This window comes from Leptidea sinapis, chromosome 42 (assembly GCF_905404315.1).
Source record: "Leptidea sinapis chromosome 42, ilLepSina1.1, whole genome shotgun sequence".
Lineage (NCBI taxonomy): Eukaryota > Metazoa > Arthropoda > Insecta > Lepidoptera > Pieridae > Leptidea > Leptidea sinapis.
This window is the reverse complement of record NC_066306.1, coordinates 3,354,753-3,378,242: the sequence shown is the minus strand read 5'-3', so window position 1 is coordinate 3,378,242 and position 23,490 is coordinate 3,354,753. Positions and strand designations below refer to the sequence as shown.

Genomic DNA, 23,490 nt, shown 5'->3' with positions numbered 1-23,490 from the left:
ATATTTAGAGAGAGCAATCAGTTCCTTATTTTGTTTTTAACACGTAATATTTAACACATAACTTTTTATACGTCATCGATGGAATCGTAGTATATAAGTCTTAGGACTAATTAAAAACAACTAGTTGTCACACAATTCAACCGAGGCAAAAGAAAATCTACAAATACATGCGTTATGCGGCAGTTATATTCATGATATCTTTTATGATTTATATTAATTTTAAACTATATTTATGAGCACTTTTAATGTATCTGTCTCTTATTGTGATTCAGAACCTCATGTTTGATAACGGCAGACTGTCTAGCGGTTTGCATTCTCTTACTCACTCACTTTTTTGGGTCAAGTATGCGCCTTGATATAATGAGACCATAGACTTAGAATATAATTGCGTGTAGACACAATTTTTATTTTATAATTTATAAATTTTCCATAGGGGAGTATTTGAAAGAGCAAAGTTGTGTGAATTTAGGCTACCATGTGTCTGATTCGCTCGTTTCGTCTTGCTGAAATGAAACAAAACTTGCTGGATGAATTCGTTTAGTAAGGGTTATAAAACAATTCCCATAACGGTTTTGCTTCGAACGGAATAATAGATACTCACCAAGTCTTAACTGCTAATTAAAGCTAATTTAAAACTGCTTCCGAGCCTTCTCTAAATTAGTTGCAAAGTTAGTTTTTTTTATGACAATAAGGGGCAAGAAGAGCAGGAAGTTCAGCTGATGGTAATTGATACGTCCTGTCCATTCTTGAAAAACTCATAAATTTTAAGCGGTAGGTAGGTTACTACAATTGCGCTCGTCACCTTGAGACATAAGATCTTGAGTCTTATTTGTCCAGTAATTTCATTAGCTACGGCGCCCTTCAGACCGAAACACAATAATGCTTACACACTACTGCCTCACTGCAGAAAAAGGCGCCGTTGATCTAGCCGGCTGTGCAAAGGAGCCTCCCACTGGTGTCTGTTTAAATAGTAGTGTTGATGTGCAGGTGTTGGGCAAGGTGCCGACAATATCAATCGACAAGACGGACGGCTGCCAGATCTACCTGTCTCCGGAGTCGCTGGACGTCGAGGTGGTCAGCTCCAAGTCTTCCGAGATGAACGTCCTCGTGCCCAAGGGAGATGGTGACTATGTATGTACACATTTTTATGTCAGTACCTTTTGACATTTCTATCAGTGGCGTAAAAAAAAATTTTTAGTTTGTTATTATACGACTGGGTGCCAACGACTCATTATCTTTTTTGCTTGTGAACGGATTTGAATGAAACAAACACTTAATATAAAAGTGTGTGTGTGTACTTATGTATGCATGCAGGAAATCATCAAATTTTATTCCTCGTGCTATTCTACGTTTTTGGAAAGAACAATTTTGTAAAAATCTTGCAAAGATGGCTTTGACAATTAATTATTAAATAATGAATACGGCTGTAGGTATGGGCTTGAACCCTTTGCCTGTCCTAATATTGAACGAAGAAACCAAAAAAAAAAAAACGAATGACGCAAACGTCCGAAAATGTTAGGAACTTAGTAACTTCAACCTGTTACTTTTGTGTTACAGTGACGCGCGCGCATCTTACTATTTCACAGAGACACATAAGAAGTATAACTTCAAAAATTTAATTTGTTTGTTTTTTTTTTATGAATATTGAGATATATACATACGGATCACCGCGGCCTATACTTTCATATTTTAATTCCACACAAGAGCGTTGCTGACCTCATAAACCGTTGAATTAACCTACATTTTCGCACGTACGCACGCACGTACCCACGCACGCACGTAACGCACATTCGAAAACCGAAAATACATCGGTACGAGGCGGGCGAGAATCGAACCGAGCGCACCGTGATGAGAGCCAACGTAGATAGAACACCTATTGCCCCACTGACGGCTTTTTGTTTGTTTATATGTTTGTACGCACCAAACCCGAACCTAGTCGGATTTGAATCACTCTTTTTTATAACATAGATCAAGAGCAAAGGTTACTAGAATAGGCTACACCTCTACCCGGCTTAGCTTAAATATTTATTTTTGTGAAATAAGTCGGATGAACAAGGGTTCCAAAGATGGTATCGTTTAATGATAAATTAATGCAATTAAACAACAAAATTTTGATCTGTATTACACCTGCAAAATTTCCGCTATATCATATATATGGCAAATTTTTATTCATTTGCCATTGAAAAAATCGAAATGCTCGAGTGAAACTATACTACATATATTATTAAACTAGCTGACCCGGCAAACGTTGTTTTGCCATATAAAGTATAATTCACGCGATAGTTTTATAAATAATAAATAGCCTATGTGTATTCTGGTGTGTAGGCTATATTATTGTATTGTTTCATCAAAATCCAATCAGTAGTTTTTGCGTTAAAGAAGTTCAAACATACATCCAGACATACAAACTTTCACATTTATAATATTAATAGGATTATTAAGTGTGTCTAATATAATTTGTGATAACTTTACAGACGGAACACCCAATACCAGAGCAGTATAAGACCGTGATCAACAAGCCGCCGACCGGACTCACTACTACCCCCGTCGAAAGCAAGGGCTAACTCGACCCCACTATCCCCCCGGGACTTAGCTATGTATATCATTCATACTTCTACTAACATACCCCGGGATGTAGTTCTTACCTTACATTAACCAATATATGCATATATTGCACGGTCTAGCTTAATTAGTTCCAAGTCACGATAGGTTGGCGTACACACAAAATGGCGACCATAGATTCAAAATGGCGGCTACGTAACTCTTGTTCATATTTTTAAGCAATATTTCATTTCTGAAACAGCTCGATCTAATAAATGTGGTTTATTCACAATTTTACTCATGCATTAATCTATTATTATTATTATTATTAATAAGTTATTTAAAATATTGATAAATAGTATTTTGATAAATATTAATCAGTGTACGTCAAGACCAATGCAAGCACAAATAGGTATCAAGTCCCGGGATAATTGAACATATTAATATTATTAATAATCTCTTGCTCATTTTGTAATAGTTATATTAATATAAATCATGTAGACAATTTTAATATTTACTGGCCTTTGTATTATGTTCCTTAAATTTTTTTGACGTTGGACACATCGATGTACCAGTGGGTACCGTATTTAGGCTAAGTTTAGTTAAGGAGTGTGTCGAAATTGTATTAAGAAGAGCCGTGTCCTCGATACGTATTACGATAGTAATTCTTATAACCCCGCTACGTGACGATAGGGAGTTTTCTATTATCGATAAAGTCACTCGTGTTTTATGTCTCGTGACTGTTTTTCAGTAAATCTTACTAAGACTATTATAATTGTAACTCGATGTTCGTATTAAGTAATTGTATTTTATGTTCAAGTATTATAATTCGTGTTTTTTTTTTTTTTGATAAATGTGACAATTGCAATGTTTAATTATTATAATTTATAATGGCATTCTTATTTTGAAATGTTTAATTTATTTGTCGAGTGATTAAACTCTTTATATGAGACGCTTGTTTTATTTAGAGGTTTGAAAAGTGTGTGCGGATTTTATTATAAGAATTACTTTTTTTGGTTTCAGTGCGTTGTTAATGATGTAGTTTCGCTAGAGTACGCCCTAGATCGTTTTTGATGCGATTTTATTTTAACTAAACATTGAAATTAAGTAGTTCAAACGCTTGTTAAGTAATTTAACAGTATAAAAATGATGTTTAAGTAAACCAAAGTGAAAACCTTATCAAAGCAAGGTTATTAAAACGAATTGCAACTATTTTTGTATTTATGCTTACAATATATTGATATAAGAACAATAATTGTTTAAAAATAATTTTGGTAAAATTTGCTCTGACTGGTCGCTATCGCATAGTTGATTTGAGCCGACTACCCTAAGAAGTGTAACATTGTAGACCATGTCGGCTCAGTGTCATTCAATGCCCAAAAAACGAAGTACTCAGCACGCCCAAACAGCTTTTCACTTAAAAAATGTCGGTCAAATGAAACACAATAATTGTATTGAAGTAATTTAATTCATGGGTGACGTCGTCCATTGGAACTGAATACAATTCGAACGGAAAAGGTTGTCCATGACCAGCAATAAATAAGAATAGAAGCAATACGCAAACATTACAATAGACTGGGCAATAACTAATATATACAGTGCCCGGATATCAGTAAAAGGTGAGAATCTGTTAAACATAGACTAACTATAATTTCTACTTAAAAATATCAGTCGCAGTTCGAAATTAATCTAGTTTTACTGGCGTTTATCAATCTGTGTTCAGTTTCGAAGAGTTGTTGCGATTGCATTGCCATTCGTCGCTGCCATCGGAACATTCTAGAAAGCCGTTGCAGACACTAGAAGCTGGCAAACACTCGCCCAATGGACACCTGTAGCCTCTACACGTATCGAAGTACTTCGTGGTGGGTCTATTGTTTTCAGCGGCCTCTAAGTCAGCGTAGAAATCTTCGTTGGATTCGTAATCCGGGGCTGGAGCGGTGTCGTTGATGCCTGGTGTGTAAGTTTGAATGACACTGTCGATCCAGTCGATGTAGTTGGAGACTTTAGTGTAGACGCCGGGCCGATTCGCGCGAGCGCAGCCGTAACCGTTGCTGGTGACGCCGTAGATGTACCAACGATCTGATTCCTGTCATTAAAAAAAACGTATTTAATTCACATTAAATGATACAACAAGACTAAGGGTCGTTATCCATTTTAACACCCAAGAACAAGCACTGTCTTCCTAGGGCCCGTTATTGCAGAAAAAGCAGGGAATCGATTTTATGTATATATTCACATAAAACTCCAGTTGTCCAGTTAAAAACTCAAGATTAGGCCATGATATTTATTTCAATTAGGCCATGATATGCACTTTTTAATGTCACACATTAATAAAAATTATCAAAGGTAAACGTTGAAATTATATTTTTAAAAGATAAAACAGTTATCTAGGCGGAAAGCTACTACTATTGGATACTGTCTGTGATATGAGCGCGTAAACGGTATCTCAAAATATATTAACTAGCTGCACATGACATTTTGCATAATCTTGATAAATCTTGACATTATAGTGCCAAGCGAAGGATGCAAGCAAGGAAAGAAGACACTTGGACACGAGCAAATACCACCTAACTATCAGTGAGTGCTCAGAGGAGCTGTTCGGATTGATTCCAGCGGCCGAATTCCACCCATACTTGCAAAGTACCACCTATCATCACGTTGACCTCTGGCATTCCACAACCGCGCGTTTTGCTAGAAATTATTAGAAATTCTTGCCTCGCACAGCCACTTTGTGGATTTAATTACCGGCTGCGGTTTTCTTGAACAGATACGACTTAGGGACCTTCAGGAAAATAGCATAGGTACTCCCACCTAAGAGGCTGGCAACGCATTTCTTGATACACCTGTTGTTGCGGATGTCCATGGGCGGTTGCCTCACCTCTCCTCATCCCGTGAGCCTCTTGCCCGTTTGAAAAATGTTGACCAAATTGACATTTTGCGATCTTGCGCTCAGTTTTTATGGATGACGATCTTTAGTTTTCGTGTATTTTTGTAGCAGATGATGTCGCTATATTTCCATTAATGTATTCACCTGGCACATGAGAGGTCCGCCGGAATCGCCGAGACAAGCATCTCGACCTCCACGCTCGTAGCCAGCACAGAACATGTCCTCTGTCACTCGGTACAGCGGCAACAGACGGGTTCGGCGACGACACTCCGCTGTCGAGATCACAGGCAGCTCCACTTCTTGGAGAGTGTCCGCTAAACAAATAATGATATTCATTATATTCTTACAATAACATCGGATTATGGCGCAAGAGATTGATTGATGATTGCGAAACTGGAGTGGCAGTGAGCAGGGGCATAGTTCGATGGACAAATGGCCGGTGGGGCAGAAAAATCTTTGAATGGCGACCACAATATCCCACCCAATAGATGGTCCGATGATCTGGTCAAGATCGCCGGAATACGTTGGATGAGGGCTGCGCAGGACCGATGGTCGTGGAGATCTTTGGGCCTTTGTCCAGCAGTGGACGTCTTCCGGCTGATGATTATGATGATGGCGCATGTTTAAGAGGAAATAAGTAATAATATAGCATCATGCTAACGAGGGCGAGACAATCATCAGTGCAATAAAGACAACTGCAGAATAAAAAAAACCCAAAAATAAGGTTTTCTTTTTCGGCAATTTTCTCCCCTCAAAAATTTGCCAACCGTAAGAAGGAAGAGAAGAAAATAATAATAGTGCTTAAACTGTTTTAATTCTTTCGCTTATGTTGTCAAATTTGTATGCTAAGTCTAAGCCAATTTAAGTAATTTTTGAAGTACGCACTGGCAATATCAAAAATGTCTATAAAAGCAGAAGAGACACAGATAATTATGGAGTATAATTTTGATCTAGAGAGAAATGAGTAGAATATTTGTATGGAAAAATTGCCACTAATGTGTCCTCTTAAGGCTGAAATTATTTACTAGTATCTACTATTTATTACATGAACTATTTTATGCAATGAAATTTAAGAGAGCTTGTAGATCACGGTGGTCTTAAGTCACCATCTGGATGTGTGCCGGTCCCCTTCAAGAAACATTCTTTTTTCGTCTGTACCAATTGCGCAAAGAAACGCTGCTATGATATATCTAGTTTAGCAACAGAGCTTCGGGCGGCGGTGATTACTTGAGAAGCCCTATGCTAGCACTCCTATTATGTTACTCTTTAAAAAATCGGATATTGCGCCGAAGGCAGAAATAACGGAAGTTAGTGGTGCATTGAAGAAAGATATTCTGCTTTGTACAATGATACTGATGATAGAGAAAAATAGAATATAAAAGGATTAACTGCCTGTCTTATAATTTTCCTTATATTCAAAATAATCCATAAAATGTAACCAGTTTGTAGAATGGTATTAAAAATTGTCTTTCGACGTTAAGGGACCCCTGAGGCTTAACTCTGCATGAGTTTCTTTGTGCCCATGCATAATCTGGACGGAAGAAACGCCCTATACCTTCTTACGGTTTGATGGGACATTGTACAACAGATGACAAAACTTTTTTTTTAATGAAAATAAGGGATAAGACGAGCAGGACGTTCAGCTGATGGTAATTGATACGCCCTACCTATTACAATGCAGTGCCGCTCAGGATTCTTGAAAAGCCCCAAAAATTCTAGGCGGCACTAAATTGCGCCACCTTGAGACAAATAATGTTAAGTCTCAATTGCCCAGTAATTTCACTAGCTGCGGCGCCCTTCAGACTGAAACACTGCTTCACGGCAGAAATAGGCGCCGTTGTGGTACCCATAATCTAGCCGGCTTCTTGTGCAAAGGAGCCTCCCACTGGTAAACTACCACCACTAAAGCCATGATGTGTTATATGGCCAGGCTCATATCAATAAGTAAAAAAGTATGTATTGTTAGAGGAACTAATTAATAATACGTACGAAAGACTCTCTCGTGTTCATAGAGCTGTCCCCAGCCCACTACGGTACAGTGTAGCCCTGCCGGTGGCTGGACGCGTGGCTCTGGTAGACAAGCCGGTCTGAGCCGCGCGTGCAGCGGCAGGGGGTCGACGCGAAGCAGGGCGATGTCGTTCCTGAAGCCGCGCGGCGCGTACTTCGGGTGGAGCACAACCTGGCGCACGCGGGCCACGCGCTCCCACGGGCCCCGCGGCCAGGCTCCTCGCCGTAGTGCCCCGAGCCGGGCCACCCAGTGCGCTTCGGTAGCTCTGAAGTAGACATTTATATTGAAGCCTAGTGTCGTAGCTTATGTGCGAATATAAGCAAAAATAAAGATCCCAATCATGTAATTTTTATAGTTATTTATGTATTAAAACAAGTGTTACATGAGTGTTTTAATACCTAATTATCAACAGTTGCATACAAGACTTTATCTACACCCATAATATGAATCCTCTATAAAAGATTCTGAAACAGTTAGCTTTCTGTTAACATTAAAAAAGCCAGTCCTAGTAACATCATTACATCACCCAAATGAGTGTTGTAAGGTTGTACTGAATTTTATTACAACACTCATTTGGATGATGTTATGGTTATTAGGATATTGGATGTTTTAATGTTGGCAATATGCTAATTGTTTTAGAATCTTTAATAGAAGATTTAAAGCATAGGTGTATAATTATACTTTATATGTTGTGTTAAGTATACCAATTTTAAACAGGCAGGACTACTATCTTAGTAAGAAGTGTGTAAGTAGTTCTTCTCAATCGTTCACTCTTGTCAGAGTGGTTGTGGTTGCCAAGATGACGCAACAGTAATGTAAGTAGTAGGTACTTATAAAACTATTCGTAAAATATGAAAAACTCGAAAAAATAAAAAAAAAAATAAAGAAAATAGGAAAAAACAAGAGATTTTTAAAGTATTTAACTACGAGAGACTGAATTATTGGATTATTTTGGAAAAAGAGGCTTCCGCAAAATAGTTTGGGAATCCTTGCCCTAAGAAATAGTCTGAACTAGGCTTTAGAAATATGTTTTTATAGAGTATAGCAAACTTTTATTTTATGAAAGTAAGGGACGAGATAAGCAGGACGTTCAGCTGATGGTAATGGATACGTCCTGCCCATTACAATGCAGTACCGCTCAGGATATCATATAATATCGCTCAGCATTCTTGAAAAGCCCCAAAAATTCTGAGTGGCACTATAATTGTGCTCGTCACCTTGAGGCATAAGATGTTAAGTTTCAATTACCCAGAATTTCACTAGCTACGGCGCCCTTCAGACCGAAACACAATAACACAATGTTTCACATTACTGCTTTATGGCAGAAATAGGCGCGGTACCCAAAATCTAGCCGGCATCCTGTGCAAAGGAGCCAGGAATCACTGGTGAATGGGATTCACTCAAGCGTAACAGATGGACATAATAGAAGTTAATCAACGTACAGCAAGAGTTACTTTACTAAGGATGACATCAATGGTAACCAAGTTCTATATGAATCAACATGTTGTAATCGTAATTCAACCCGCAGGGTACCAAGTTAAGCGACCAACTTGACATAAGTTATCTCTATTTTCGAGTGTTGTTTTTCTATAAATTTTAGAGCGTTTTATTAAGCGATAGATTAATTTAACTATTAGGGGATAAAAAATTTAAAATAATACTAGTAACAATTAGTGTAATCGTCGATCGTTTTAATTTAACATCTTATGTCTCAAGGTGACGAGCGCAATTTTAGTGCTGTTCAGAATTTTTGGGTGTTTCAAGAATCCTGTGCGGCACTGCATTGTAATGGGCAGAGCGTATCAATTAGCATCAGCTGAACGTCCTGCTCGTTCGTCCTTTATTGGCATAACAAAAAGTAATAGTCTGGTATAGGCAAACTTACTGGTAGAAGCAATGACTGGCGGAGAGCAGCCACTGCGCGGCGATCAGCGTGGCGCCGCACTGGAAGTCTCCGTCGCGGTACAGAGCCGCCTGCCACGGCCAGGCCCCGGCTGCGGCGCCTGCTCCTCCCACCACCCTGCCCCAGCGCACGCGCTCGTGAGTACCAGCCCGGGAGCTGTGCATCCGTCATGCTCAACTTACTCCGAGACCATTCAGCACGCCGTGCACACACTACATATAGCTCGCAGCACAAGTCGAAGCCAATGTTACATAAACCACGCGTGTTGGAACAGGAACGTAAACTTCTTACGGCGGTTCTCAATAGACTATGTACAGATAGAGATAAATTACTACCTACTACTGTCAATATTCTGAAGCTGTCCCAATATACCCGACAAGTCATTCTTATCGCCATAAGATAAGTTTATTGGGACAAAAAAGTCAACGATAGTTACGATTTTTATCTCAAGATAGACTGAATATTGGGAACGGCTGTTAGATCATTAATACGTTTAAATAGACTATGACAGTTGTGAAAAAGTCTAAAAAAATTGAGATTAGATTTAACCTCTATTTTGAGCAATAGACTAACACAAAGCTTCATACAAATCGCGAGTGTAAGACGTATCTTGTCTAAAGTATTAAACCTGGCCTGTTTTTATCTGTTGTCTAACAGCGAGAGACTCTATCTAGACTCTAGAGGTATAAATTGTCTAAGGTAACCTTGTCATCATCGGCGTGACGTAAGCAGACTATTATTAGTATGCAAACAGTTCTTTTGATTGGTTGAAATGTGTGCCTCGACCTGACGTCATGAAGATGGCGGTCTGTCCTAAACAAAACACGCGGGGTTTAATAGCAGAAAAACAGCGAAAGAAAAAAATATCTCTGCATCGGTGAAACACACGTACTATTCTTTTTTATAAGTTAATTACCTTACGTTCGTTATGTTTCTTTCGCCGTTGTTTGCTATATAAGGACTCGGCATAACGCTGCGTCCCTCAACCTTCTGCTTATGTGCATGTATCTAATATAAACAACATCCACACTCCTCGAACCGGAAAATAATATTTTAAGACTGAACATAGTACATAGAACAAGTCAATCAAAAATAATTCAAACTTCAAATATTGAGTTCTTCCGGCAAAAGTTGTCGAGCAAACGTATACTTCGGTGTTTTGTTCGAGGAAATTTATTTCAATAATTTTTCAGATCTTGTAATAATTTAATTAATAATATCAGACCACAAGGTCAGAAATAGAGAAAATTACCAGCGATAATATAGAGTTAGGCCCGTTTATTCAGAATCAGAATAAATGACACAAAAATTTTATGAATTGAGTGTGGATATTGTTTAAATACTCTTAGGGTAATTATGCATATGGCTTAACAACTTGGCATAGTGAATTGTCTCGTGTAGGTATAAATTGTGCACTATATACGTACTTTAAAAAAACATCAAGCGCCTGCAACTGTTCCCAACTTTTCGAGTGGGAAAGAATATCCAGTTTGCAGTTGCAAGTGCTTAGAGAATTTAAGATATACGAACTTTGTGGATGCACAGCCTTAGTTATATTATAGCTAACACAAACATTGAAAAACATGCCACATAGGTTATATTCATAAACATTTATATAATACGGTAATTAGGTACTAGCTTCCACGAAAAAAACTAAAAATAACTAAGTCTATTACAACGTAGCATCTGTATGTTATAACCACGCAAATCGTGTGACTCGAAACCGTCCTATTTGGGACACATTTTGACAGTAACATTTACACTGTATGCTTCTTCTGTCCACGTTTTTAATAACGCTAGTAAAAAGGATTTAGATATCGATTCACCGGCACGGTGTGTGGCGCGAAAGTTTTTAGGTTGTTTTGTGAGTAGGCTTATAAAGTTCTATAGAATATTAAAATATCATTGATTAAAATGGATTCAGCTTAGAATAGGTAGATATTTATTTGCCCTAAATCAGAATTCAGACTATGAATGATTGTAAATATTGCAAGAGAATTTGGCTGACGTAATTCTTAATTAATATTATGGAACGGCAGAAATAATTCGAAGATAATTTATTTAATTTGTGCCTACTCGTCTTTGCATGTATTGAATTCAGCATATAATATACTTACAGGATGTAATCGTTCGATTAATCCTGAACTATTAGGTACCGATATCAAAAAACTTTGAACTAATATCTAAAGTACGTTACCTAATCAGTAAAATGACTATGATAACTTTTGAAAAATTAAACTAGAAGGGTCCGTAATTTTGATATTAAACACTAGCTTTTTTAGAAAGAGAGAAAAAAAGCTATCTTATAATTGAATCATATTCATTTCCCAGTAAGTACCAAATTTTATATTCGAAGTAACGACCTCGTCGTGCGATACAATGCCCTTTCTACTAATCTCATACTAAATGTATGGGAGTGTTTTATATCAAAACTTTGAATACTTCTTGTTCTGATTATGGAACAGTTTAAATTTTTTTGATATCTTTAATAGTTACGGAATAATAGCCTGGTCACTCATAAAATTTACACGCTGCATATATGTATATAGGTATTTTTAAATTTAATTATTTGCAATACATTCTATGATAGAATTTTTTTTTTATGGTAAAGGAGAGCAAACGAGCGTACGGGTTACCTCGTGTTAAGTGATCACCGCCGCCCACATTCTCTTGCAACACCAGAGGAATCACAGAAGCGTTGCCGGCCTTTAAAGAAGGTGTACGCGGTTTTTTGAATGTACCGATGTCGTATCGTCCCGGATACACCACAGAAGGAAGCTCATTTCACAGCTTTGTAGTACGTGGAAGAAAGCTCCTTGAAAAACGCACAGTGGAGGACCGCCACACATCCAGACGGTGGGGATGATATCCTAACTTGTGGCTTAATAATAATAAAACTAAATCTTATTCTTTTTCTTTTTACAAATGATAGTTTATTTCTCTCAATGTTACCTCGGTTGTTGTACGTCGGCATGTGGTCGAATGCCACAGTCCAAGTCCCGGCATCTGATCCTGAGCGCACGGTGTCTGGGACAGCTAGACCTCCGGAACGTTAGGCGCGTGTCTGCCGCGCGGGCATTCGCGTTATGCCACACCTCCCAGTATCCGACCGAACTTACTTGCCTGCCTTCTCTAGCTATGCGAACCCATGGAGAATCTCTGCAAACGAATGAGTTTTTAATAAGTCTCTATGAACAAGACTAGAAACGTACTAAAAATAGACACTATTAGATAGAGTGGGAAGCTCCTTTGCACAGGAAACCGTCTAGATTATGGGTACCACAATGGCGACTATTTCTGCCGTGAAGCAGTAAATGTGTAAACATTATTGTGTTTCGGTCTGAAGGGCGCCGTAAGTAGTGAAATTACTGGACAAATGAGACTTAACATGTCTCAAGGTGACGAGCGCAATTGTAGTGGCGCTCACAATTTTTTTGTTTTTTCAAGAGTTCTGAGCGGCGCTGCATTGTAATAGATAAGGCGTATCAATTACCGTCAGCTGAACGTCCTGCTCGTCTCGCCATTAAATTTCATAAAAAAAGGAAAGTAGATTTGTTTAATGTTTTTAGTCTAAAACTAAATTAGAAGGTTCTAGAAGTGACATAGTCTAAAATTATAATAATAAAATAAAGCATAAACTAAATAGTGATTTGGTATCTATTAATATGAACATAATCAGATTAATTGACCTATTGTCTTACATAAAATAGATTCTATTTGTTTAGTAATCTATTGGTAGTAAGTACATTTAAGGACATACGGGGATTGAGATGGTCTATACTAACACAAAGGAGAAAAAGAAAATTATTTGTAATGGATACACCAATAAAACTCCTCAACCGATTTTAAGAAAATTTTCACAAATAGCGTTACCTACATTTTCAGCGGGTAACATGGACCATAGTTAATATTCTGATAATACAAGTAATTTTTGGGACAATATAAAATATATCATTTTATGTATATGTAACAAGTAAAAAAATTATCATATCTTTATTTTATATCGATAACCGAAGCGACTCGAGGCCAAGTTCCTCGTTCCTTCGTAATAATTCCAAAATTAGCGTCTGAGATTAAGCGATATAAAAAACTCATTTGGAATTTCCAAAAAAAAAACCACTTGAAATACTCACTGGTACGTCATTGCACGGCAGACGGCTCTTCCCAAATCCTGTAATTTCAATGAGCTGTGGGCTTGAGCTACTACTTCATCGAAGCTCTCAACACAGAGCCTTCCCCATGTCCCTCGCTTACGCACCATCACGAAACCTGTAAACATTATTTTATTTATTACCGAATAATTATTATGGGTTCCACAATCGTAGGGCAGAAGTTTTCGAAGACAGGGCGATGACTCGATAATCCTAAATTCCGTACACATGCTCTACTTCCGGGAGGGCGATCAACTGTCCCAGGGTGGTGTTGGGTTCCTCGTTCACAAGTCTCTCGTCAACAACGTAACTGAGGTGGGGAGCGTGTCGAATAGGGTAGCGTACCTAATTCTCAGAATTACTAAACTGTATTCGTTGAAGGTCATAGAGGCCAGATGCTGACTGGAGAAGGAGGATCTCTATATGAACTTCTTCTTCATGAAGTCAGAACAACGCAAATAGACTTGGATCAGCCCCAATTCTACCACCAAAAAAGAGATCGACTTCATTATGTCGACCAAAATACATATTATATTCAATGATGTCTCCGTGATCAACTCAGTGAAAACTGGGAGTTATCACCGCATAGTAAGAGGCACATTGAATATCAATCCAAAACTAAAGCAGTCTCGACTGGTGAAGTCTACGCTTTGACCCGCACCCATCCAGATTCAAAACCCCGAAAACTTTCAACTTGAATTATAAAACCGCTTTGAGTGCCTCGGAGACTGTGTAGACGTGAACGAGTATAATAACAGGTTCGTGGCAGCTGTTCAAACGGCTGGGTCTAAGTTCTTCAAGGCCAGCCATTCAAAAAGAACCGGAAAAATCTCAGACTATTCCCTCAAATTGATGGATGTAAGACGCCAAATGACCCTTCAGTCCCTGGACGATGCTTCCCAGTGTAGGCAGCTAAATAGACAGATTTCCAAGTCATTGACTCGCGATATACGCCGCCACAATACAGATTGTGTGAAGGCGACCATAGAGCGTAACAAAGACTCAAAAGTATTAGCACGAGATTTGTCTATCGGGCAAAGCCAACTGACGAAGCTGAAGACAGCGCAAAAGAAGATGGCACAGAAGTATAGTGATACTTCAAAAAGGGCGATAAAATGCTTTTGAAGAACTATAGGCTCATATCACTTCTGAGCCATGTATATAAACTGTTTTTCGTCTCAGGCGCAGGCTTGACGACTTCCAGCCTCCCGAACAAGCCGGATTCCGAAAAGGCTTTAGCACCATAGACCACATACATACGCTGCGGCAGGTTATACAGAAGACAGAGCAATATAACCATCCACTATGCTTGGCGTTCGTGGACTATGAGAAAGCCTTTGATTCGATCGAGACCTGGACGGTGTTTCAGTCTCTCCAGAGGTGCCACATTCATTACCGATATATCGAAGCGTTTAAGTGTTTGTATAGAAACGCCACCATGTCAGCCCATCTCCATGATCAGAGCTCGAAGCTCAACTGCAGCGGGGAGTCAGACAAGGCGATGTCATATCGCCCAAGCTGTTCGGGAAACTCCGTAAAATCTTCTCGTCCCAAATACCACAGTGTCTGAAGTCGAAGGTTTTCAACCAGTGTGTGTTGTAAGTGATGACTACGGTACGGTACGCAGACGTGGTCGCTAACTATGGGCCTTATGGGAAAGCTCATAGTCGCTCAGAGGGCAATGGAGAGGGCTATGCTTGGAGTTTCCTTACGAGATCAAATCAGAAATGAAGAGATCCGTAGGAGAACCAAAGTTACCGACATTGTGCAAAAATATTACGAGACTGAAGTGGCAGTGGCCAGGGGACATAGTTCGACGGACAGATGGCCGTTGGAGCAGTAAACTCCTCGAATATCAAACACGTACCGGAAGACACAGTGTTGGTAGGCCCTCCACAAGATGGACTGACGATCTGGTCTAGATCGCCGGAATACGTTGGAGAAGGGCAGCGCAGGACCGATCGTCGTGGAAATCTTTGGGGGAGGCCTTTGTCCAGCAGTGGACGTCTTCCGGTTGATGATGATGATGATGAATCTTAGGGCAATATTAGGGCAGCATTCCTGTTGTTGAATTAGCCTCTTCTCATCTCATCAGTTATAAAATCAATATAATTACTTAGGTCCCTACTATTTGTTTCGTGATTTTCGAGTCAAGTCAAGGGGAGTGATCCGAATCCGATTTAATTCCTGCTGCTGAATTCCACCTTCGCACGATACGCCACAAATTAGGATATTAATATTTGGATTTGCAGCGTTCCTCCACAGTGCGATTTTAACGCTCCCGTGATTTCTATGGTGTTGCAAGCGAATGTGGGCGGCGGTGATCACTTAACGTCATGTTACCAATTCCGTAGAAATAGTCTATAAATAACATTGAGTTTAATTTACCTTCTTCATTGTATGGAATGACTTCATTGTCTTCCATCTCGTCACCCAAAGCGACGCAACTTTTCTCATCATCACCAAGGGGACAGTCAGGATTGCCATCACAAACTTTATTCATTTCTATACACTGCTGAGCATTTGCACATACGTATTGGCCATCTTCACACCATTCTGAAAGCGTTTATATTAATATTTATATAAAAACCTTTGTATCATCTTTACCCCTTTAACTTTGAATATTTTTTTGTATTAAACCTTACCACATTTTTTTTCATCTGAGTAGTCCCAGCAGTCCACCACACCATCACATATTTTAGATTGTGAAAATTCAGCCCGTAAATAATCTGCACAAGAACAGGCAGTCTCATCTTCTCCATCCGGACAATCAAGAAATCGATTACATCGAGATGTTAGCGGCATACAAGTACCAGATTTGCAACGAAACGACGTTGAATTGTTACATTCATCTGTAACAGTAAATAATATATTATTATTAAATACAATTATATCCATTAAACACTAAATATATGGTACACTTACCGTTTAGAATCGTGATATTCTCGTTTTCGTTTTGAGGCTTTTCGTAAAACGGCTTGCTGTAATCCTTTTCTGAATAAGCTAGCGTGTTGAGATCCTGCTTCGATGGCTTGATTTTATTATACGTTTTAGTTAATATTTTAAATCCAGCTTGATTCAAGGTGTACGTTGACGGAATAGCTTTTGTTGAAATTACACCACCCGGGGATCGGAATAAACTATTATTATTTAAATTAGTTATTGTGGCAAGACTTGCTAGTTGTTTTAATTTATCAACAGTGAGGGGGTTGGATTGATTACCAGGTATTTCTAAAACTATATCGGGCTCTAGTCGTAACTCATATGCCGGTAAACTTTGAGTTTTATTTGCTTGCTTACTACTAACACTACCAGACACATGATATGAGACTCTGTACGTGCCTTCAGGAATTGGCCCGTCTAGTGTATCAACTTTATGAATTAGGGGTGAATTTCTAAATTCATTAAAGTGTTCATTAGACTTTGGATATCTTACACCGCTATGACCCACGTTTGTATCATCTAATCTTATTGTATCTCTTACGCTCGTAAAAAAATTTTGACCATCATATTCATAGCCATGTATGTCTGTGGCCATCGTTACTATTTCCGAAGCTTCTGCATTATTTTCTTCATCTTCTTCTTGGGAATCAGCATTTAGCTTGTCACTTGAAAAACTACGTATATTTTCCTTTTGAGATTGCAATTCTATTTTAGGTCTCGGTCTCAGTGGTCTATTGACACCAAGATTAGACTTTGCTGGTAACAATGTGATAACAGAAGGTGTAGTCAGTTCCAGATCTTCATCTGATACAACTTCCACCGTCCCAGTCCTACTACCGATTTCCTCATGTTTAGCATTAGATTTTTGTATAGAGTCAAATTTTTTATTCTCTGTTATAGGATCCAGTTGTTTCTCTGACGCATTATTGGTAAATTTCTTTATAATTTCAGTTATATTCTTAAGAATTGAAATTTTACTTTGAAACTTCGGTGTTGTGTTTGACTGAATTTCATCATTTTTGGTTATGATAGCTTGCAGAGTATCATTATAAAATTTATCTGGTAATGTTTTGTTATTTATGTCATTGTTACTTGTTGATGTATTAACCAATTCCCAAGTATGTATTGGAGCGGTAGTAGAAGGTATTAACGAAACTTTATTATTAGGTCGTTTCGTAGAATGTTCAGTGTGGCGAAGCTCATTATTCGTTTTTGTGGTTGAAGATATATTTACGTAATGTGTACTTATTTGATATTCGGGTGTAGTCGTATATTTTGTTGAATCTTTTCCAGTAGTAGTTGGTGTTTCAGTGGTTATATTCTGCTTTTTTACAATAGAAGTTCCTTCAATAGAAATTTGTTCTGTATTGTTATCAGGTTGATCGAAATTGATAACATTGAGCGCGACCGAAGTTGTTTTATCTTTTGGTGGTCTTTCCATAGGCTTTCCATCATTATCATCCACGCTTGTTTTAGATTCTGGCATTTCTTCTACCACACTGCTTATTTTATCCACCGGTAAAGGATGGGGCTTAGGATAGCTCGAACCAAGGGTTTCCATATCTTTTAAAGGAGGTGCAAAAGTCGGCAGTGTAAAGCTTGTATATATAGGACTAGCTACGTAAATATCAGCTGCTAAGTCAGAGTCTACATTGTAAAGTCCGGGTCTTTTTAGAGGTTTATCACTGTGTTTTACGGGTGGTATTGGTGGTAACAAACTTTCTAAAGAAGAAATATCTTCAACAACTTCTGCCACGCCTATTCTGTCCTTGGCATTTTGTTGAGTTAATTCAACTTCCGGAAAATATACTTTGCTGGTGGTTTCATAATAGGGCCTTGTAATAGGGCGCCATGGCTCATTATCTATCACATGGGGAACTGTAAATAATGTATCAATTTTTGGAATTTCTTTATCTTGGTTTTCATTTGTCAAGAGATCAAACAATATTTGAGATACATTGTTCGTGCTTGTTTCTAGCGGTGTACTTGATGATGCTGTTGTTGCTGACACTGTAGTCAAGGGTATTTTCGTTGTTTGTAATTGTTTGTCTGTTGTGGTTTCCTTAACAGCTGGCGTGACGTCAGTCTTTGGCTTTATATTAAATGATGATTTTATTGTAAATGGTCGATTTTTCGGAGAAGATAAAATCGATTTTCTTGTAGTGAATGGCTTAACTGTTGTCGTGGTTGATTTTATCGTCGATGATGTTAATATTGGTTTTGGTGTTTTTGGCGTTGTATTTTTATTATTATTTTTATCCTCATGCTTTGTTTGTTTATTTTCTGTTATATCAGCTTCAGTTTTAGTAATTTGAAACGAGCCTTGTACAACCGGAATATTTTCTGTATCAATATCAGGCTCATCGGGATCTTTTCTATTGTCTTTCTTGTTTTGTGGCTTAACAGTAGTTTTTCGTACAACTCCTACTCTAGACTGCGTTATCTTGTCATTTCCAAGTTGCGTTGGAGTAATTTTTGATTGACTTATAGTCAAACTTTCATTTAAAGCTTCTTTAACAAACTGTTCAGAATGATACGTGTGTTCTAAGTCTCGTTTTATTATAATACTGTTAGGATCTATTTTGATTTGTCCAAAAGCTGAATTTTTAGACTGCAGATCTTGTAATAAGATATTCTTCAATGACTCTTCAATATTATTTACAGTGCTGGAATAAATTTTATTTATAATAAACAAAAAAGTTTAAAGTTTTAAAGTGTTTGGGAATGCTATGACAAAATTTGTTACAAACTAACTTGAACTTCAAACCAATTATGCTTATAATATGTAATTTGCCAATACTTATAAAATAGATTAAATGTCCATATTTCATAAGAAAGTCAAAAATTTGATTTTGGCTGGTCAATGATATCAACTGTTATTAAGTCCATATAAATTACCTTGGAATTTTTCGTCTGTCAAGGTACAGTCTGAAGTGCACATCTAAACGTCTATCTCCAAAACCAGTGACGATGACTCCAGCAAATGCCTGCCTCAGGTTGGACGGTGCTGAGTAAGCCTGCTTCAAGGAGACACCGTAGCGTCGAGCTCTCTCCTTCCACGCCGGACTCCCGGGAGCTCCACCATACACATCGCCCCTCGTAACTCTTAGAGTACCCTCGAATGTCATGATTGCTGTAATAATTTATTTATTTCATTTGATGTCATGAGCGCATTTCGAGGTATATAAAAAAATCTAAATTATTAATCAATATGTTATGTTTTTTAAAGTGATAATACACAAAGAAAATTTGAAAAACAAAATTTTATGAACGATGCGGGATTCGAAACCTCCGGCGTTCCGTGCTGAGAGTTGAACAAAGCAAACAGAATTTTATAACGAGGCGGTACTCGAACGGTTAGCTCAGTTGGTTAGAGCACCGGCACGGAACGCCGGAGGTCGTGGTTTCGAATCCCGCATTATTTATAAAATTTTGTTTTTCAAATTTTATTTGTAAATTATTAATGATTAAATTATGAAAAACAGGTAGGTAGGTACAGTAAGCGCACCGTACGAGTTGATTGCAGTCGGGGCAAATGCATCTCCCACCTTACCTTCCTTAAGACACCTTCAAACAAAGCGGGTACACCTTCCAAAAAGGCCGGCAACGCTCCTGTATTTCCTCTAGTGTTGGCAGGAGAGTTGTGCCTGTGGTGATCACTTAACATTAAGTATTCTCATTTGTCCTCTTCTCTCATAATAATTTTGCGAATACCTATATTCATAATATTATAACAGAATGTACTACTCGATATTTTATAAGTTTTTCATAGCTCTTACGCGTTACATTTTTTGCAATTTGAATTTAATATTGTGTCTAAGCGAATAGATACGTTAATAACCTTTAATCGGTGGTATATAATGCCCTCATAGGGAACAGTTTATATAGATTATTAAACCGATTTTATTATAGAAGTTCCTTATTTTGGCCCAGTATTTTTCGTAATATTATTACAGAATGTCCACCTAGATATTATGTAAAAGCTTTCTTACGCTCTCCATTATCAGGTTTCAGGGCTCCCATATAGAAGGCCAGTGCTGCAACAGCCAACACTGCGACCGCTGCTAGCAAAGCACCACCGATAAGTGCGGCAGAACAGAATCCCCCACTTTTACTACCACCACCGCTACCCACCCTGGGGTACCCTCCGCCTGCGAAGCGATATTCACTCTGGAATAAGAAAAATCATTGTTTATTACTCATATACACTTATATCAAGCCAGGTTATCAATTAGCAACGTTGTTCGAAGTTAATCCATCGACTATCATTATTACAAATATTGCTAAGTAGATTAAATTAATTACTTATAACCATGTGTTGCCTTCAGTAAGGCAGTACGCCTGTAACCATTGATCAGGCCGGTCCCAGTTACCATTTAGCTATTTGTAATAAGAATTTACGGTTAATTAATGTAATGGTTATATACGAAATTCGTATATAACCATTACAGGGCCGGTCCGAGTAACCATTTTACTCAATTAATAGTAGAGATCCGCGTACTCACAATTAGAACCATTAAGTATAGTTATTTAACAAGTGTCATAGATTAGTTTAGTTTTTTTTTAATGTAAATAATGGACGAGACGAGCAGGACGTTCAGCTGACGGTAATTGCCTGCCCATTACAATGCAGTGTCGCTCAGAATTATTAAAAAACCCAAAGATTCTGAGCGGCACTACAACTGCGCTCGTCCGTCCAACTGAAACACAGTAATGCTTACACATTACTGCTTTACGGCTGAAATAGGCGCCGTTGTGGTATCCATAATATAGCCGGCATCCTGGAGCATCTTAACTAAATAAATTTTTTATTACCATAAAATAGTTTTTACCAATAATATCTACCCCTAAGTGCACCCCATTTCAAACGTCATTCAACTGTCCTTAAATAGTAGCACGAAAGGGTAGAATTTGAATTCGTTTTTCTGTCTTACTGCCGACAATGCCGAGCACACCTATATGCAAATGATTTAAGTTTTCATTAGTGTTAATTCCGCCAATATTTGTTTTTAAAAACAATTCGACACGTGTTTCGCCAAAACAGTCTCGTGCCAGATTTTGGCGAGACAACACGTCCTGAGGATGCCACGTGTAGAGGCGAAACACGTGTCGAATTGTTTTAAAAAACAAATATTGGCGGAATTAACACTAAAGAAAACTTAAATCATTTGTATAATTATGGATTTTAGCAAAGTAACGCCTAATTCAATAAATTTTCTTACACCTATATGCTCCTTTGCGAAAAATAGGAAATTAAAGAGCGGTGATTACTTTTCTGAATTGTTTACCGACAGAACGGGGTGAATCTATACTAAAATGAGTGATGGATGAATGGATCTAGTTAAAAGTATTAATTTAAATTTGAAAAAAATTATAATTATGATAATACTAGCGTTTACCCGCGAATTCGTGGCGTGCAACAGTTGCTTTGGGCAGTATTTTTATTTTTAATATACTCACATTGCAAATAATACACAACAAAATGCTGTGGTTAATACATTTTTATAAACTACCTACAATAGAACTTTCATCCCCCTGTTTCACCCCATACAGGTCTAAATCTTAAAAACGCTAGAACACATCGTGTGCCAAAATACAAATTTTCATGGTCAATCAATATCTTTAATAATTAAGAACTTTTATACAAACTTCAACCCCCCCCCCCCCCAAGCCATGATTAAAGGTAGCTTACATCCTTTCCCAAACTCTTGTCTCTGTAATAAATTTTATCAAAATCGGTTCAGTGGTTTAGGCGTGAACGCGTATCAAACAAACTTACATTCACATTTATTATTTTGGTAGGGATATTACATGATTACATTCTTGATAATGTAATGTATATGTATAAATAGGAGGATTAACGAATTTTCTGGAAAACTGAAACCATAATGTTAATACCAGGAACGAATCAACTTTTTATGCCTACTACACGGTTAGTTCGAGTTAGTAAGTATTTTTTGGGCGATGTATAATATATGCTTTTACTACATGTTCCCAGAAAATGTACCAAAGAAAATACTTGTTGTGTTACGAAACACAAAAAAATTAAAAAACCTTTATGTGGTAAAAGTTACTTATAGTTAGTAGTTAAAGTTTATTAGTATACTACTTAATCTGTAGAAATGTTGCGATGACCTTCAGCTCTCAATTAATTATTATTATAAATTTTATTAAAAAAAGGAAGTTTTCTAAATTCTTGCGCCCCTTCTTCAGGTCTGAGGCAAATATTTTCGACTGGGTGGTAGATTTGAAAATTGAATAAGTGATTTGAAATCCTATTTTAATAACTATCTATTTATCTACATAAATATCTCTGGATATATAATAATATTAATAATATAATATTGACACAATTTTTACACAAATTATCTTGCCCCAAATTAGGCATATATAGCCTGTGTTATGGGTTGCAAGACAACGATATATATATTTAATACAATATACTTACTTAAACATATATAAATACATATAAACATACATAAATACATATAAACATCCATGACTCGGAAACAAACATCCATAGCTTCGTAGGTAGGATCGCTAACCACTCGGCTATACAGGTCGTCGTATATACAATATACAGTTTTACTTTTGAACTTTAATTTAATTTGGTTTGTACCTCCGCTTGTCTTAAGACTTCAATTATTATTGTACTATTATAATCGATATTTATGTTTGCCTTTAACCACAGATTATTAATCAAATATATTCCTCTAACTCATTGACTCGAACCATACCTACTATGAAATAAACCTTCCTTTCTTTCCAACATCCGCCTCTATCGACTTACGTACGCTACAAGATGGCGCTTCTACCAAATTAAACAGTTTTCAAACTTATTCAAGAGAAAGCTCCATGGCGTCTCAATACTAAACTATAATCATAGTATCAAATTAAACAAATATTCAGTTAAGCCTTCAAGGCTCGCTAGATATTCGAGACTGAATTTGGGAACGAGCAGTTTAGCGAGCGATTACCGCGCCGATCTCGCTGGGAACATTATAACAAGCCTCTGAGAATCGCCGCCGGTGGTCTCTGCATCAAACTGTTACATTGT

The 23,490-nt window shown here is 37.7% G+C and overlaps 2 protein-coding genes across 5 annotated transcripts in view; one reads left to right on the top strand and one right to left on the bottom strand.

Moving 5' to 3' along the window:
- LOC126976798 (adenylyl cyclase-associated protein 2) overlaps window positions 1-3,491 on the top strand; it is a 72,435-nt gene extending 68,944 nt beyond the window's left edge. For both annotated transcript variants that reach the window (XM_050825401.1, XM_050825400.1), the window contains exons 8-9: window positions 988-1,131; window positions 2,475-3,491. In XM_050825401.1, coding sequence (XP_050681358.1) covers window positions 988-1,131; window positions 2,475-2,564 — 234 coding nt within the window. In that variant the 3' untranslated portion in view covers window positions 2,565-3,491. The remainder of the gene's footprint in view (window positions 1-987; window positions 1,132-2,474) is intronic.
- A 499-nt stretch (window positions 3,492-3,990) lies between these two features.
- The window catches only part of LOC126976741 (uncharacterized), a 92,733-nt gene continuing 73,233 nt past the window's right edge, over window positions 3,991-23,490 (bottom strand). Inside the window, exons 3-13 of one of the 3 annotated variants that reach the window (XM_050825297.1) lie at window positions 20,426-20,603; window positions 19,332-19,566; window positions 16,416-19,099; window positions 16,136-16,342; window positions 15,879-16,046; window positions 13,473-13,608; window positions 12,292-12,498; window positions 9,322-9,495; window positions 7,418-7,701; window positions 5,573-5,742; window positions 3,991-4,627 (exon numbers count right to left, since the gene is read on the bottom strand). In XM_050825297.1, the coding sequence (XP_050681254.1) occupies window positions 4,250-4,627; window positions 5,573-5,742; window positions 7,418-7,701; window positions 9,322-9,495; window positions 12,292-12,498; window positions 13,473-13,608; window positions 15,879-16,046; window positions 16,136-16,342; window positions 16,416-19,099; window positions 19,332-19,566; window positions 20,426-20,603 (4,821 nt within the window). In that variant the 3' untranslated portion in view covers window positions 3,991-4,249. The other 2 variants (XM_050825298.1, XM_050825299.1) reach the window with 2 other exon arrangements.